This window comes from Pantherophis guttatus, chromosome 3 (genome assembly GCF_059756535.1).
Source record: "Pantherophis guttatus breed Tessera chromosome 3, ASM5975653v1, whole genome shotgun sequence".
In the NCBI taxonomy this organism is placed as follows: domain Eukaryota; kingdom Metazoa; phylum Chordata; class Lepidosauria; order Squamata; family Colubridae; genus Pantherophis; species Pantherophis guttatus.
In genome coordinates this window covers 71,239,346-71,258,472 of record NC_142065.1, presented here as the reverse complement: position 1 = coordinate 71,258,472, position 19,127 = coordinate 71,239,346, and the positions used below count along the sequence as shown (strand labels likewise).

At 36.7% G+C, this 19,127-nt stretch overlaps 1 protein-coding gene across 10 annotated transcripts in view; it reads right to left on the bottom strand.

Moving 5' to 3' along the window:
• The window catches only part of LRRC7 (leucine rich repeat containing 7), a 203,634-nt gene that overhangs the window by 99,064 nt on the left and 85,443 nt on the right, over positions 1–19,127 (bottom strand). For all 10 annotated transcript variants that reach the window (XM_034433211.3, XM_087889808.1, XM_087889809.1 and 7 more), the window contains exons 4-6: positions 10,232–10,310; positions 8,069–8,158; positions 2,191–2,247 (exon numbers count right to left, since the gene is read on the bottom strand). In XM_034433211.3, the coding sequence (XP_034289102.2) occupies positions 2,191–2,247; positions 8,069–8,158; positions 10,232–10,310 (226 nt within the window). The remainder of the gene's footprint in view (positions 1–2,190; positions 2,248–8,068; positions 8,159–10,231; positions 10,311–19,127) is intronic.

The following is a 19,127-nucleotide window of genomic DNA, read 5'->3' as shown; positions in this document are numbered from 1 at the left end:
CAATTAACAGGTTATACCAATATCATTCAAGTGATATGGGATGGGATGGGGCTCTTTTAAATTGCACTGGATATATGATCAGTAGCCTTATAAAAAGAGACTCATCACAACTAAATTGCAGTCTCTTAACAGTTTTTAAATTGTTTTAAACTGTTTTAATTCGGACTTTTAATTTCATATTGTATTAATGTCATTGTGTATTTTACTGTTGTGAGCCGCCCTGAGTCCATTGGAGATAGGGCAGCATATAAATCACATTAAACTTAAACTTAAACTTTCCCTATTAGACACATTTCTTGTTCATACGCCCAACAGGTATACTTAAGGTACAATACCACCACAATCTTTGGAGAAGGGATACTTCTTGGGTTTTTTTTCTGTTTTGTATTTTATCTTTTATGATAAAACAAAATTAATATACCTAAATAAGAAGGGATGCTTAGTACAATCACCTGAGTTTCAAAATACATGATTAAGGCCTGGTCTAATTCAAGATGGAAAGAAAAAACAAAGATACTTTATTGTTCCAAAAAATTCAGAGCAAAAATTCAGCCATTACTATTTTATCAGCTTTAACACTTAAGGCACACTTGACATGGCGATAGCTATATTGATTTTCTCTGAGCTAATCTTCTAATTTCTTCTGTTAATTGTTTTTTTGTTTTTTGTTTTTTTGCATTTGTAATGTATATGGGGCAGGCATTCCAAAGTTGGGCTTTTTTTGGAAGAGGGTAACAATTTATGTTTAAATACAATTACTAATTATGTTCATAGGACCTTGGCAACTATTGATGATTAAAAATAAAAACAGGAAAACATTCTATTTATTTTTATTTATTACTGTCTTTGTTATTTTTTGTAAATAACTTAAGGCAGTGAACACTTTGGGTCACTTACTCTCTCTCAGCCCAATCTCCTCCCAGAGGGGATTATGGGAAAAATAGAAGGAGGAAGGAATATTATATTATTTTTTCATATTTACAATGTTTTAAAACTGCCCTATCATTATCTCATATAACTTTGTTCAGCTTTTATAAATGTTCTCTATTTATTAATTCACTTCTCTCAATTAATTTGTAAAAGCTAATTGACTACAATGCAACTGATTATTTCTATGAATGGAAAGCTCACTTATCCAGAGGAATAAATGGGAAGGGATTTTTCTTTTCAACTTCCTCTTATCCTCTGTAGCTTTCATTGCCCCTTTCCTAGGCTATATAGAATAAGGTCAATATTTTGAGAGATCATGTGGGACTGTGTGGAACAGAGGTAACATTGACAAAAATAATCCTTTCAGCAGAAAAGATAACTTTCAGCAAAAGCCCTGACATTCTATATAAATATAACCTACATAGGTGGTTATATAAAACTCTTGTTTTCCAAAATATAGTGCAAATATTAATAGGAGTGTAAGTATAATGTAAGGGGTGTAAGTATAAAAGTATAATGCATACTGAATTTTTGTAAAAGAGGCATAAAGACATTTAATAACATTTGACATTTTGACATAGCAAGACTCTGAAATCCTTTGGTCATTATTAAGAAATAACTCGGTTAGGTTAACTTTCATCTTGCTTATGTATGTCAAATTTGATGGGAAAGACAAGAAATTTGCATCAGAATGGATTAAGAGGGTTTGTGACTAATTACTAACCAAAGCTAACAGACTGACAGAACATTATTTGTCTATGATGAATCAAAAATATATTTCATGTGACAAATTCTTGATAACTGGAATGTCCTAGTATTTGAATACAGCATTAGGTGTGGGAGGTTTTTATGTCAGCAGGTGGCTGAGATAGATAATTCTGTATTGAGTGCATTAGGGACACTATGAAAATATAATGCTATCCAGTATATGAGCTCTTATATAAATTGTGTTACTGAATTTTGTTTAAAAATATATTTACTGCACATCAAACTGAGCTCCTGTTTTTAAATTTATTTGCTTTTTTCTAAATATTTGATTATCATTTTATGATATTAGCTATTTATGATATTTATGATATCAGCTATTTGTCTAGTTACTATAGTTTAAAATAAATTCCCCAATGAATAATTTCAAAAGATATAAGTCACAACTTGAAATGAGAATTGCTCAGGAAAAAAACCCATACTGTACAATATTTAGTGAAAAAACAAATTACGTTCTTGGAAGATTTCTGTATGCTACAATACACAGACACTTACTTTGGCAGCGTTTTCAAGTGATTCTCTCGTAATTCCAATATTCGTAATTTAACAAGTCTGGAAGTAATAAAGATTAAAAGAAATCAAATTAGGAATTCATTAATTGCTATGGAGTTTTTTATTCCACTGCCAATAATACAAGCCACACATGTACATTGAATTATTCTTATGCACCTGCAAAATCTCAAATGACAATCGTAACTGTATGTCTGCAGCTGAAATTAACTGGTTTAAATTCATTTCTGATTACATTTACGGAAAATATGCTAAATTCCACATTCAGCAGACATTTCTAGCTCTAAAATATTAACTTAGATGACATTAATCATCTATGATTGCTGGCAATGTTCTTCAGGAAATCTTGATGATCCCCATGAGAACAATTAAAGAGGAGAAAAGTACAAAAGGCTTCAATAAATGTAGGCTGCCATCAATTAATACTTTTGAGATTTACTCAAGCCAGAGCAAATGCAAAATATCATGAGCACGATTAAGCATCTATACATTTATTTTTGATTTTTCTATAGCACTAACAAAAATGAATTAATTGTGTCTTTGTAAGTTAATTGGTAAAGAGGAAACTTAGCAAGAAAAAACATCCTGCTGCTACCGACGACCTCCCATCGACCCGTGCGCTCCCACAGAGAGGGCCTCCTCAGGGTGCCATCAGCCAAACAATGTAGGCTGGTGACCCCCAGGGGGAGGGCCTTCTCTGTGGGGGCTCCTACCCTCTGGAATCAGTTGCCCCCTGAGATAAGGAGAATCCATGACCTCAATGCCTTCCGTCGTGCCCTTAAAACCCATCTTTTCCAGCAAGCCGGGCTGGCTTAAGAAGAAATTTTTAAATTCTTTTAATCAGTTTGTGACTTCTTAACTTTCGGGCCAAATTTATATATATTTTTAACTGTTTTTAATATTTGTATTCTATGTTCTTATCTTGGCTGTATATAGCCCTGAGTCCTCAGGGAGAAGGGCGGTATATAAATTGGAAATTAAATTAAATTAAATTAAATCCTATGGGAGATAAAGGAGTTTTTTTTTTAAAATGTCAAATCTTTGACAGTGATAATAAGTTATTAGTCCTGTAATCTTTAGTGTCTTTAGAGAGAATAAAACATGTAATGTTTTCAAACATTTCTCATGATGGTTGATAAAGAGCTATAGAGATATCAGGTAGTTAAAATGCTTAAAATAAAATGCAATATGGCAATCTGCAGAGTAAACAAACTATTGGAAAACCTATAAAATCTTTAGTTATTAACTGCTATTTTTAACATACATATATTTTAAATAAACATTCCCTAGATAACTTTTTTCCTCCTATAATTTAGAAGCTTTTATTTTATCTGAAAATACCTTAGAATTGTATTTACAGGAAATTATTTTTGTGGGAATATATATTTAATGCAACATGCTAAGTATTCTATTTTGCTGTCAAGACAAAATTACAAGATCCAAAATTGTAACATCAATGTATGTAAAAGCTATATAGATGCTTTTATGTTAAAGCACGTAACCAACTGACTACAATGAAAGAAAGTAAAATTATAATATATCAAAAAGGGAAATGATATGTACCACGTTTTGTCATACTAGGAGACAAGTCAATACTTATTCATGCATCAAAAAATCATAAGTGTGAGCAAATTGCACTTGACCTTCCCAATTTTTTCTAAAACAGGCAAAGTGAATTTGGAGCATCTCAACTGTAATTAAAATCAGTGAGCTACAGAAGGTATGTGCAACTCATAAATTATGTCTATGTGTAATTCTTCAACTTGCACAATGCACATTATATTTCTGCTTGCTTTCCTTGCTTTTCTGTGAAATATCTGACATAACCTATTTCCATACAAATAACTGGATACATGATATTGCGTGTATTGGAAACAATTATTATGGGATGATCAAGTAGATTGGGGGTCCCCTACCCCGGTCCGTGGAGGGGAACCAGTCCGTGGCATTTCAGCAACTGCAAACAAGCAAAACCCCACCCTCAGGATGCAGACAGCACGCAAAATCATGCTCCCTCTAGTCCGCAGAAAACCCTTTTTCCACAGAACCGGTCCCTGATGCCCAAAAGGTTGGGGGCCACTGAAGGAGATGACAAACCCTTACTGGATTTATCTATACCTTTTTCAATCAAGTGGTCCCAGTGCCTGGGCTAAGGTGCCAAATTTTAGACTAACCAGTCTATTCAATTAAACAAGTATACTGTCTCAAGATCCCGGTTAGTAAACTGTTCCTTCAAATGTATTGGATAAGCCAGATATAATATCAGTTTGCGAATTGTAATGTTAAAACAGCTACATACTATGATTAAAGATCCTGGTTAGTAAACTGTTGTTTCAAATGTATTGGTTAAATCAGATATAAGCTTTAAAGAAGAGAAAAGAAAGGAGAAGGAACATTGTCTTACTATTTCTGTGCAGCTTCAAATTATATCTGGATTATATAGAGCTGTGGTGGCGCAGTATTTAGAATGCAGTATTGCAGGCTAATTCTGCCAACTGCTGGCTGAGTGTCAGCAGTTCGATTCTCACTGGGTCAAGGTTGACTTAGCCTTCCATCCTTCCAAGGTCAATAAAATGAGGACCCAGATTGTTGGGGGCAATATGCTGACTCTGTAAACTGCTTAGAGAGGGCTGTAAAGTCTAAATGCTATTGCAATATTAACAAAGATCTGAAATGACTCTGTTCTAATACAGAACATTTTGAAGTAAAGATTTATTTTCAAACTGCAGTCATTAAAATCTGAAATGATCTAGACAGAAGAATTATTGAGGCAAATAAGTGCTGGGAGTTGATCCCCAAGCCAGTTAATTCAGATCACTTTGTGAAGAAGAAAACATAAAGAAAATGGAAGTAGGGATCAGTAAAAAAGACTCATTTACTGTTGTCAAGTTCAAGTTTTAACTGTAATTTATATAGACAAGAACAAGAGATTCCTCATTTCATAATCAGCTTTTTCCCACTTACTATCTCAACAAATGGCCACGTCTCAGCGTGTGCAAATGTCTTCAGAAGAAATCTTAAGCAAAGTTGCAGGAGCACACAGTATTTATAGTTCTATATCGGCATGACTAAATCACAACAACTACGTTTACCAATAGTTATGAATACAATTATGTTTGCTGAAACATACATACTTTTCATAATTCTACACACATGTATTACATACACATTCTCCTTTCTTTCTGGAAGGACAAATATGATTTAATATGCAGCAATATAAGATTAGAGTTCAAAGCAGTGGTGGGTTTTAAATTTTTTTACTACTGGTTCTGTGGGTGTGGCTTGGTGGGTGTGGCATGGCTTGGTGGGTGTGGCATGGGCGTGGCAAGGGAAGGATACTGTAAAATCTCCATTCCCACCCCACTCTGGGGGAAGGATACTGTAAAATTTCCATTTCCTCCCGATCAGCTGGGACTTGGGAGGCAGAGAATAGATGGGGACGGGGCCAGTCAGAACTTTTACTACCGGTTCTCCGAACTACTCAAAATTTCCGCTACCAGTTCTCCAGAACTGGTCAGAACCTGCTGAAACCCACCTCTGGTTTAAAGTTGAGACAACACAACATGACTAAGATTTTGGCTTTCATAGATCTATTCTCCTTGTTTTACTTAATTACTTAATTATCTTAATTACTTATTAATATACAGCAAACCAGTTTTCCAGTACAATGTGCATATTTGCATAATAAATTAAACCAGCCTATGTGTCTGTAGAGATTCTCAGTCATCCAGATCATGGTTGTCCCAAAGGTGCTTTTTTAGAAGGCAACTGGAATTTCTTGTTTTTTCTTTGAAGACGTTTAGCTTCTCATCCAAGAAGCTTCTTCAGCTCTGACAGGATAGTGGGGTATAGAAGGATTTATATTCCTTGCAGAATGGATGCAAATGACCAGCTGTCAAAAATCCATCAGATTTTTTGTTTTTGGCAAGCCAAAACAAAAATATTACTTTCTCAGCAGTAGAAAACTTATTTCCTAACACAATTGCAGTCTAACAGACAATTAGCTGTACAATCCACTAGTGTAGGTACTCCAATTGATTGGTTGTCAGATATGATTCTATATTTATATCAACCCCACTATCCTGTCAGAGCTGAAGAAGCTTCATGGATGAGAAGCTAAATGTCTTCAAAGAAAAAATAAGTCCGGCTTCAGGCCTGGGCACAGCACGGAAACGGCATTGGTCGCATTGGTGGATGATCTCTGGAGGGCTCGGGGTAGGGGTTGCTCCTCTATCCTGGTCCTGTTAAATCTCTCAGTGGCTTTTGATGCCATCGACCATGGTATCATGTTGCTCCAGTTGGAGGGGTTGGGGGTGAAGGGCACCGTTTTGCGGTGGTTCTCCTCCTATCTCTCTGACCGGTCGCAAACTGTGTTGGCAGGGGGGCAGTGGTCGACCCCGAGGTACCTTGTTTTTGGGGTGCCGCAGAGGTTGGTCCTCTCGCCCCTCCTGTTCAACATTTATGTGAAGCCACTGGATGAGATCATCCGTGGCTTTGGGGTGGAGTTCCATCAGTACGCTGATGACACTCAGCTGTACATCTCCACCCCAGGCCACCCCAATGATGCCCTTGAAGTGATGTCCCGGGGCCTGGAGGCTGTGCGGGTCTGGATGGGGAGAAACAGGCTCTGACTCAACCCTTCCAAGACCAAGTGGGTGTGGCTTCCGGTGTCCCGATATAGCCAGCTGGTGCCATCGCTGGTTATTGGGGGCGAGTCATTGGCCCCCAGGGAGAGGGCTCACAACTTGGACGTCCTCCTGGACGCATGGCTGTCTTTAGAAGAGCATATGACGGCCGTGGCCAGGGGGGCTTTTTACCAGGTTTGCCTGATACGCCAGTTGCATCCCTTTCTGGATCGGGACTCCTTACGCACGGTCACTCAAGCACTCGTCACTTCCCGCCTGGACTACTGCAATGCTCTCTACATGGGGCTCCCCTTGGGGTGCACCCGGAGGCTCCAACTGTCCAGAATGCGGCCGCGCGGGGGATTATGGGAGCGACGGGGTGCTCCCATGTGACACCCCTCCTGTGCGAGCTGCACTGGCTTCCGGTGGTCTTCCGGGTGCGCTTCAAGGTGTTGGTGACTACCTTTAAAGCGCTCCATGGCTTAGGGCCTGGGTATCTACGAGACTTCCTTCTGCCGCCAATAGCCTCCCACCGGCCAGTACACTCACACAGAGAGGGGCTCCTCAGGGTGCCGTCGGCCAGACAATGTCAGCTGGCGACCCCCAGGGGGAGAGCCTTCTCTGTGGCATCACCCGCCCTCTGGAACGACCTACCCCCAGAGTTACGTATGATCCCAGACCTCCAGACTTTTCGTCGGGCCCTTAAAACTCACTTATTTCATCTAGCCGGGCTGGCTTGATCCCATCTTTCGGTTTTAATTCGTAATTGATTTTATTGGGGTGTTTTTAAATTGTGGGCTGAAATTATTTAATATCTTTTTAAATTGTTTTAAATTTTGTATGCTATGTTTTACCTTGGCTGTTCACCGCCCTGAGTCCTGCTGGAGAAGGGCGGTATAAAAATAAAATAAAATAAAATAAAAATAACAGATTGGACAACAATCTTATGTTAAATGTCTAGGCCACTGGGGATTGTTACTACTCTGAGCTTAGAACTATTCCTTCATCTGTCATATTCTTTTATATGCCATTGCAATAGTTTTCCTGTACTGGGACAGATCTCTTTCCTCAAGCCTATAAAACAGTTATTTCAAAGAAAAACCTATTAAATCACAGTTTTATTTCTGAAAAACAATGAAGATTCATACAACAGTCTGTTATTAGTTTACAGGTCTTTAAATTGGTAATCTATTTTCTGTAATCTAAAATCTTCTAGTTAAGTGGGAATTCACACTTACCTTCCAAAGTTAGCTGGAAGAAATTCCAGAAAGGCATCATTTAGATATAGCTGGGCCAAATTTAAAAGCTGTGTGAAACCATCTGGGAGCCTAAAACAATGAGTAAAAAATTTAGCATTGATGCTGGAGGAATTGTTAAAATGTAAGTCCCAACAGATCCATATCTTCAACCATATGCTCACTACCTGACCCATTTGTTAGAGGTAACATTTTGCCTGTTATAAAACAAGTAACAATGTGTACTGCAGTAGTGGATAATATAAGCTTATACCATTTCTTTTGTTTGTCTATGTCTATGCTTCCCAGTCTTTTGACTAAGATCAAGTGTATGTAAGTATTTCAGTGGTGAATTAAATTTCAAAATAACTAGATGATCTACTTTGTACAGCAACTAGAATCAATAATTATGTACATGCAAGTTTATGATGACTGAGGATTACTGCTATGGAAAACATGTTGCCATTTATCATTTATTTATTATTATTTATAAGACTACATGCTGTATCTTATTTGCATTGCCAAAATTGAAGTGCTCCATCAAAAAATATAGGGAAAATAAAACTGCATGGAAGAATTAGTCATATTGTAGAGTTTAATTAAATAGAGGGCAAAGGGCAAGACCACTAATTTGTGCAGAAGAAGAGGGGGGGAGGCTTGATATATTTAATCTAAAATATTGATAATATCGGTTAATTTACAAAAAAACATTTTAAGGCATCTTAAATTCACTCCATGAGTATTTTGGTGCATAATTTATTAACAAAACCATAAATAAAACAAATAAGATGAACACAAAAGAACGTAAATAATTCCCAAACTAGATAGTAAGTACTATGAACCACAGCTCTTTAGCTATATCTATCACTGTTCTAATTTCCAAGTTTTATATCATATCATTGGTGAATTACATCTCTTCAAAGTAAACATTACTGTCTTGCAGTCTGTATTTCTTTGTAATTAAGGGAATGGCAACTATTTTTCAACAAATATGCCAATTTATTATTCTTGGGATAATCTTTGTTTACAGTCTGTCCAGAAAAAGTATATGCTATGATTTGTCCATTTAATTTTTTATAGAAAATTTGGTAATCCTGAATTCTAATTGGAACAAAGCTCAATTGTATTCCACAGGTCACTTTTCATTACAGTGTTATAAAACTACAGCCTTAGCCAATGTATTTGTTCCCTCAGTATCACAAAATTGTAAGTGATCCTTACTGTTACATGCAGCCCAACTAGCTGACAGTACCTATCTAACTGGATTTTGAAAAACCAAGGAGGATTGACTCTGGATAGGGGACTACTAGTCTATATCAGGGTTATAGGTTGGATTGGAAAGCTGAAAAAATATCTCAAAGGAATAAACTACTTGCATACTGTTCTCAAGAAAATTTCATGGACTTAGACAAGTCTCCACAAATCAAGCTTAACTCAGCAGGCTTATTTTTATTGTTACATCTAATTTTAATAGTATCATCACTTCGATGCCAATCTAAAGTATTTTATGGATAGTGCTGTAGATCTTGTCACAGATGCTTCATAACAAGTATTAAAAGAGATGTAATTGAAGAACAAAACCAGCTGTTAAGAAATAGGAGTGTCAAATATCATTGGTTCAAGTACCAATCATAAAACAGAGCTTCTCTTCCCACTTTAATGTAAACTCTTCTGGAAAATTAGGTTTTTCACATTTCCAGAACTATGTTTTTTATAAATTCATGTCTGTTTTTAACCCTGATGAATTAGAAATCCTGCCCCACACTAAATAGAATTGTATTGTTGAGACAACTCATCTGATGCATTTACTAGATTGTATTTGCTGTTTTTAAAACAAGGGCAGTTCAAAGATGAATGTTTGATACATGATAGAATGTTCTACCCATCCATATTAATTTTCAAGCTTGCACATAAGCAAGACCCTTTGTAGAGTGTATGTGAACTGTCCATATTCTTCCCTATCATCTAAATTATAAATGGCAATCAATAAATAATTTCAAGATAAGCTTTGTGGCAACATGCAAATGTGCTGCCACATTCATATTTCTATCTTTGTTATAAAATATGTCTGCTTTGCCCATATGATATACCTTCACCATATTGGCATATGTTAAACCCGGCATACATAAAAGAGGCAGAGAAAAAAATCCATTGATGAACACTTACTTAGAAATAGGATTGACACTTGCTTCAATTATTGTTAAACACTTACAGCACTTTATATTTTCTGGAAAATCTTGAATCCCTAAAAGAAAAACAAAGCTGTTACATCTATGAGCACAACTGATAACTTTCCTCATTTCAGTAGAAAAACGTAAACCATTCATTTAATCCTAAACAGTTCTGAACTCTTTGAACTCATGACAAATCCCAAGGTTCAGTCTTATCAACATATATTAATATTTTGCACAGATTTTATTCATACATACTTACTATAATACCTCAAATTTCACTTGGTTTCAAAAGTTCCTTGAGCTGAATAATAGTTTCCTGGCCAACATAGTTATCTACCAATACAAGAAAGGCCAGTTTTGCAGGAAAGGTTTTACTAAATCTAAATTATATCTATAAACCATTACTTGTAGCTGAAATAAAAAGGCTAGCTTCTTAGATAAAGTATATGGCAAGCAAGCATGAGGATGAGTACACTATTGAAAGTCGAGGCCAGGGACATATCTTCATTGAAAACACCTACTATTGCTAAGAGTCAAGAATGACATGACATAATCAAATAAACACAGTTAATGGCCCCTGGACACTTGTTTTTTAAATATTTTCCATATATGAGAGGTATATTGTACAATACTTTAGTTATAAAATATGCTATGAAACTCGTAATGATGTAATTCATTTCTAAAGGAACTTTTTTAGTTTCTCCATTCTTGGCATAAATCATGTAGAATAAGTATAGGCTTACTAAATTTAGATGACATAGAATGTAATTCATTCACATTCTGAAACTGGAGAAAAAATTTATTATTCTTTCAGTACAAGGTCAAACAATGATAAAAAAAAGTATAGCAATAATTTTCAAGATCACACTCTGACATAATCACTACTTATGATATAAGCCTATCCATTCTGGGTATACTTAAAGATGAAAAGCCTTTCTTAAAAGAAAAGTTCTGAATTATTGGTGTAAATGAACAAATTTCATAAATCCCAATGGAAACTTACAATTGTGCAACCACCATAGAAATATCTAAACTATATGACAGAAATACTACATATGTCAGGGATGGTGAACCTTTTGGCCTCAATGTGTCAAAAATTCAAAAAAACAATCTTATTCTTCTGGTGTGTTACACCCACCCCTCTAATCAAAAGAGAAACCATTCTCTATCCCTCCACCCATATCTAGGCCCTTCTGAGCAGTGGCACTTGACAGCAGTGCTGAAGCTGGGCCTGAAGTGAAGGCCTAGGCCTTGACTTCAATCCTAGAGCCACCACACAAAAAGTCTGCCTCACACTCTTTTCCAAGCAAGGTATGATTGCCCCCATGGTATGATCTGCTGCATGCAGTTTATCTTCAGGCAGTGATCTCTTTTTGTTGAGATCTGGGGAGTGCTAGTTCATGGGGGCAATCATACCTTGCTTGGGGAATAGTAAGGCAACCTTTTTGGAATAGTGGCTCTAGGGTTGAAACTCAAGACTGAAGCCTCCAATTCAGGCCCAGCCTTGCTGTAAAGTACTGCTGCTCAGAAGGGCCTACTTGATTTTTTTTTCTGGGTTGCACAAGGCCTTTATTCTTGAAGCGGCTTCAGAGAATGCTCCTCTGCAGCCTATGCAGACACTATCCACGTGCAATTTTGGAGGCTGTGGAGGCCTCTTGACTTCCATAGGGTCTGAAGGATGTAAGACTATATTCCATCCTCATGTGGCCTCCACAGCCTACTAAAATTGTACAAGAATTAAGGCATGCTTTTAAAAATAGTTGTTATCAGGTTTTGGAGAATGCTGCCATGTCACCCAGAATATCATGGCATGGCATGTTTGAAATGCATGTCGTAAGTTTGCCATCACTGACTTTTGCGATACTCAATGGAGAATAAATGGCAAATTGGATTTTGGGGGCGGGGGGATACCAGAAATACACTGATAATCAAGGCAGGTTTTTGTGCTGAATTTGACTGCTGCAATCAACTGAAATGTCCTTTTCCCTTCTATAACACATTACAAAAGAACAGGGGCCAAACATTAAGATAAGTTACACTAAACATTAAGTTATGTTAAGATCAAACCCTGCTGTTTCTCAAAAATAAATATAGGGGCTAAACTAGATTGGAACCCCAAGGAACCAAGTTTGAAAATATGTTTAGACAACCAGTGGATTTCAGGATACACACTCTAGTGTGAATTCCATTTTTTTTAATGCTACTCTTAACCAAAATTGGGATAAAGTCTTCCATCATTCTGAAAACGTAGTAAAATATAGTATAATTATAAATTCACTTTATATATCAAAGAGTTTCTCACTCTCAATTTTTTTCTTCTTAAAATTTGTCAGCTCTTCAAGGTAGGCTAGACTAGTAAACCAGAGTCAAGCAGGCTATACTAGTTTTATTATAAGACTATGATAACTGAATCTTGCAAGTCTGAATGTATTTCCCCCATCCCTGCCTTTATCTTCATGAGAGTTAGGGAGGGGCTTATCTGAGATGTTTTCTCATGTTACAGTTCGGACTCTTTTATCTGACTGTTGTCTTATTAATGGCTTTCCTCCTGTTCTTCAAGGTTATTCCAAAACAGAATAGAACAGCTGCCTTGATTATAAAATATGAGATTCTTTCTTTGGTTAAAAACAAACTTAAATTCATTGACAAGTTTATCTGAATTCTTCTATATTCTTTCCTTATATATGGAACATTGTTTTGTGCAGTTTTTCCCCAGCAAGGAGTAAGAGATGATGTACCATTTCCCATGGCTTCTTGTTATTAATCTGTTTTATTACAGATTTAAATCAGGAGGCTGACTGGCACCCTTTCTGATATTTTTATGTCAAATAAACATCTGTCAAATTTATCAATCCCATTTACATTATTTTTGCACAGCTAAATTTTTGTTTTCAATCAGGCAGTTTCCTTTTATACCAATATTTATACTGTGGCATATTAATATTCTTGCTTTAATGCATTTCTTTCCATTTAAGTTTATAAAAGCAAAGCATACATCAAACAAGCTTAGTCCCATGGTTCTCTGAAAAGAGTTCTGGTGATAAAGTGGGACTATAGAATAAGGAGAGAAAATCATAATAACACTAGTCAGTTGTCATAAAAAGTAATCTCTTTTACTTCCCTTATACTCATGAACTTTAAAGACCGCAATATGCTGCTAAATCCCTACTGCTCTTAATCAATGCTAATTTATACCAGATACTATGCAATATGTGAATAGCACTCCATGAAAAGAATGACACTTATTTCTTCGTATTAAAAAAGGGATGGCAGTATATTTCTTTGGAGTTGCTAGGCATTTGGGCTAGGCAGACCCTACAACCACAACAAAACAGTCAAGTCTCTATACCAAAGTGCATCTTCCCAAGCGCAAGTCTTATAGGATGTCTAGAGGTAGGATTCAAATTCAAAAAAGAACTAGTTAAATATAACATTGTAAATTTCAGAGTATAAACTAATGTCTATCTGCAATTATTTTTATATAATATCTTTATTAGACTTCAACATCAAACATTAAAATACAAACTAACCTAAAGGGAAAAGAGAATGACAAAACAAATTAAAGTGACAAAAAATTTATACATCAAACAAATGTGTCAGGGTATGAGGAGTTAATAGCTGTAAACTGATGAGAAGTTGTAAGCGGAGCAACTGGAAGCTGATGCAATAGAATGAGGCAGCAGAGTTACTGTCACTTTAAGAAGCTGGGTCAGAAGCTGCCTATATAAAGGAAGCCATTAGAGGGCATTCCTTCTCCTCAAGCCTTCTCCTCATGCATTCTACATCTTGTTCTCTCGTCGTGTATATTATTGCTCTCCGTGTATAGCTGTAAAGGTATTTAACCACTAAATATTAAACTGTAGATAAAACCACTGTTATTTATATAAAATGTTCTGTGTGCTGTGTGCTGGGTTTTGCTCCTGGGATTATCTCATAATACTAGTTACGCTGCCTAAACTTTGACAAACTTAACAAATATCTCTAAATTAATTAATCTTAATTAATCTTTCTCTAAATTAAATAAATAATACCAATCTATAAAATTTTTAAAGTACTACCATGTTTCCCCAAAACTAAGACATGTCCTGATAATAAGTCCAATTAAGCTTTTGAGCACATCCGCTAAAATCAGCCCCCCCTGAAAATCAGCCCCTCCAAATACTTAGATGCATGTACAGCTGCTGCGCAAACAACACGACGTGAGGAGGTGAGGCTGGAGAGGCAGGAAAGGGAGGGGGAACATGCCCCATGCGCCCCTGTCATCCACGCGGAATGGCCTCATGGAGGCGCTCCCGCAAACCCTAGCTCGCGCGTCCCTTCTCTTAGTGGCAAGCCGGACGCACTGCTGCCACTCAGGAGAAGAAGAGAGAGAGAGGAGGCATTGCGAGAGAGCCCATTTCTGATGTTCTGTGCTTCCGGACAGCAGCTGTGCGTTCAGCTTCCCAAAACTGGCTTGCTGATCTCGGCCGGTGAGGAGGTGGGGCAGATGGGGAGGGGTGGAGCGGCGGAGAAGCAAGATGTATGGAGTGAGATAGGATTCCCCTTGCTGTTCCCTCGCCCAGCATGGCAGGAGCTGGAAGTCAGGTAAGACACGGTGAAGACAGGCAGAGAGAGAGACAGGGAGAGAAACAACAAGAGTGAATATCCTCCCATCTGCTTTTATTTGGTAATGGTGCACTGACCATTTAGCCAGATCTCAATTCCACATCTTTTGGAGATTTGGGATATGACTATTTTTATCTCCTCGCTTTTCTCTCCTCCTCAATTTCATTCTTTAACCAGGAGGGGAAGGCATGGGATGAGGCGTTTCTTTCTTCAGTTGCACAAGTGGCCTTAAAGCACCGCCCACCCTCCTCAGCCCCGAACCCGACAGCAGAGTGAAGCCTCCCCCCTATCTCTTGGGTTCAGTTTGCGCAGCCCAGACATTGAAGGCTGGGGGAGGCTTCACTCTCCATGATTGCTGGAGGCAGCGGCCTAAGTGGCACTGGCGAAGCAGCTGGTTGGCGCTCTGGGGCCAAGGTTTAGGGATAAGACCTCCGATAATAAGGCCAAGGACATATTTCAGGGGTCAAAAGAAAATAAGACCATGTCTTATTTTCGGGGAAACACAGTAATAGTCAATATACTTTTAAAAAGCCGGTATTCATAAAATGTCCTTCTCTTTATTTCTTCTGAAAGATAGTAAATTATCAAATAGAAATAATCTTACATTTAATAAGCTACAATATTTCTTTAGTCAAATCCAAGATAAACTTCAAATCCCAAATTCAAAATTCTTTTCTTTATCTTCTAAGAAATCTAACAATGGTTTCCAGATCACATAAAATGTTTGCTTAGCAATTACTTTTGCTAAGCAAACAGTTAATTTCACCATTGCGACTACTTCTATTTCAAAATCCATTCTTTCCTATGATTTGTGTTCAAATTATGTATTAATATTAGAAAGTACTGCTAATATTTTTTTAGTCACAATAACCTATTAAGAATTGGTCTAAGACAATAATAGAATGGCACACTCAAGTAGGTTTTATTTGCTTTGCCTGAAAGCATACAAATTTTCTTCTTAGCTCATGAGTCACCATCACTATAAGTTCTTCTTTTTTTTATTACTATGCATAGTGTAGATGTTTATTCTGCAAATAAAACAGAGTACATAAGCTTAGTTAAAATGCAAAAGAGGCTGCAAATAAATAACAAACAAAGAATTGCATTCTGAATTTATTGCTCAGAAAATAGCACACTGTCCTTTTCAAAGACATTTTCTCTTTAAAAAAGAATGAGCGTTTCTAATGTGTTTTATTTTTTAAAGAGCTGTTTGTCTTGTTTCTGTTTCTGATTACATTTGGAAGTAATCTAGCAGACAGCTTGGAAATGGAGAGGAAGGAATTGAATATACTGTATCTCCTCAATTTCAGTTCTGCCACATCAGTGGACCAGGAAGCACAACTACTTATGGTTCTCTATATTTTTGGTGTCTTTTGGTGTACAATCTCCTTCACTGATCTGTGAATTTAATTTAAACCTCTGGAAATTAGGAGGTGGAGAGGAGGAGGAGGAGGGAAGGGAAGGAGAAGGAGGGGAAAAAAAGACTGTAACTGGGGCTGCAAGAGGAGAAAGGATAAAAATTCCATTGAATTTGTTTAACTGGTTCTTAGTATTCTTAGTAACGTACTGTATTTAAATACTATCTGTAACTTAAAAGACATTCATTCTCTGTTAATTAAAATTTTAATGTCATGTTATCCATTTTTCCAGCTCAGTTTTAGGATGTGGACCTAAATCAGTGAAATGCTATCTTGGTTGCTGTGTTTCAATCTTAGGTTTGGGATCCTCCAATACTAGGTTTGAGATCTTCATCTAGGTGGCACTGATGGGTCAGTGCCGTATTTCCCTACTACAGTATCTTAGAAGTTCAATAATCTTTCAGAGCATGATTGAAAAAAAAAGTAAGAATCAAATAGATGAATATTGTATTTGTATTTTTAAAAAAGGAGGGCCTAAAATAAGCATCCACTGAAAATTTTTCTTATGGCAGCTGAACACTGGCAACCAAAGATGACTTTTGTAATTATTTATCACAAATATCACACAAACCAAGATCCTTTAGAAACATACACCTCTTTTATCAATTTAAGAAAAAAGATAGAATTCTTCTTAAACTGACTGCTATTAGCTTTTTTTTTTAAATCAGAGTCTTTTACTGAGGTGAACTAGTTTTAAAATATTAAGCAATATACTAAAGGATTTTCAAAACTGGAAGCAAATTCATAGAGAGGAGCTGTGAAACTTTAAGATTCTTTTAAAAAGTGATAAAATAGCACAACTGTCCCTAAGGATTTCAAAAGTAATACAATATTTATTTTAATCATGAATCTTCTACATTATCTAACACTTTATTATTCTGGCAAGATAGGATCAATAGAGTTATCCAAACAAAATGCTGTAAAATTAAGAATAAATTCATTTGTAAGAATTTGGCCTTTTTGAGGTTTTTTTGCTCATAAAATGCTCCTGTGCTTTTAGAAATTGCTTAGTTTTAGGCAATTCCCAGCCTAATATGGAAGCTATATTAAATTGCACTCTACAAAGTATACCATATCTCCTTTCTATTTTTTTAAAAAAAACTTTTTAGCTGGGTCAACAAAGATTCTGAGATTCTACTGCAAGTTATTGAATAAATAAGCATTTAAAAGCTCCTCACAATTTTCATATATATAGCAGAACAAAATAGAGTTTCCTTAAACACAGGCATATAAAGTGAATATTATTTTTCCTTTTTAATATCCTCTGTAATTAATATAACATTTTGCAGCAGTATGAAACGGGGCAGTACTTGGGCTGCACTATTGAGTTAGCTCCATTCCTAGGGAAAGTTGCACTTATAGTTTATTTCTACAGTGAAAACAGCTATTGGATTTTCAAAAATTCTCCAGGTAGCATTTCCATTCCTTATAATCATTTCCAGAGTGCTCTTTGGTTTCATTGTTCCCAAGTTGCTTACTGTATTTCTAAAAAAAGAGAGACCACTTTAGTTTATTTTCTAAATATTTATTTTTATTTTGACAAGAGGAAGAGAAATGATTTGTTCCAATGTTAGAGATCTGCAAAAGTAAAAAATGTACTTTGCATAGAATCTATCACAAGTAAAAACAAAATGTATTTAGATAAGAAATTACTTTGATGCTCCTCCAATCCTTAACAGACTGAAGATAGAATTGCCATACGCCGTATGAATATTGCCATTATTACACTATGCTTTTGTGAATTTTATCACGAATCTAGAAGATCACCAATCATGCATCTGTTATCCATGTTCTAGGTAGATTTAGATTTTTCCTCTCCATGTTCATTAATATATTGCACAAATAATTGCACAAATTTAGAAAAGATTTTGAATTACAAGCTGAATATTATATTTCTGTTTTGCTTTTGATCTCCTGCATTCTTTCCACAAGTTCTATTGACCTACTTCACTACCTCAAGCTTTCCCCATCACCACATCTTTGCTTCACACTAGTGGTGGGTTGCTCCCGGTTCAGTCCGGTTCTTGTGAACCGGTAGTAATGGAGGCGGGAGGCTCCACTCATCCCCCCCCCCGGACATCATCATGGACGATCTGCGCATGCACAGAAGCTTCTGCGCATGCACAGAAGCATGCACGCGTGCCTGCGTGCGAAGCACACTCCCATTGCAAACCGGTAGTAAAGGTAAGTGGAACCCATCCCGTTTCACACCTACGTCTCCAGCAACTGTCACTTCAAGAACTACAGATAATTTGAACCACATTTGAACCAAGACAAAAATATCAGTTAAGGCACAAAGCTAACAACACACAAATTAGTGTGATAATGCTGCATTCTCATGCCTGCCCCCACCTCATTTTTTTTCTCCAGCATACATGAGACAGCATAAACTGTCTCAAAAACAAGAGTATTTTTTAACACTAGTCAGAATCAAAGATTCTGATCCTGGTTGCTTTCAATTATAATGTAAACTAAACTAGAATTCCAGTTCTAATATCATACTCCGGCTACTTTAAATCAGGAAGCATTTTTTTCAGTCTTCTCCTTGAAGTTGTTTTAGGTGATTGAGTTCATGAACCAAGGAATATTGCTGTTGTTCAGTCAACACAAAATCTTGATGAAATTTGGAGCTAATAATTGTTCAAAACAATTGAACATTCTAACCCCTGGGCCATGGACCAGCCCCAACCCACAGCCCGCAAGGCAATGCAAGCAAGTGAAGCTCCATCCACAGATGCACGGGATCCAGGCAGCATGTGAAACCATGACCCCGGTCCATGGAAAAACCATCCTCCAGAGAACTGGTCCCTGGCACCCAAAAGATTTGGGCCACTGTTAAAATATTATGTGAAATGGTCTGAAAAG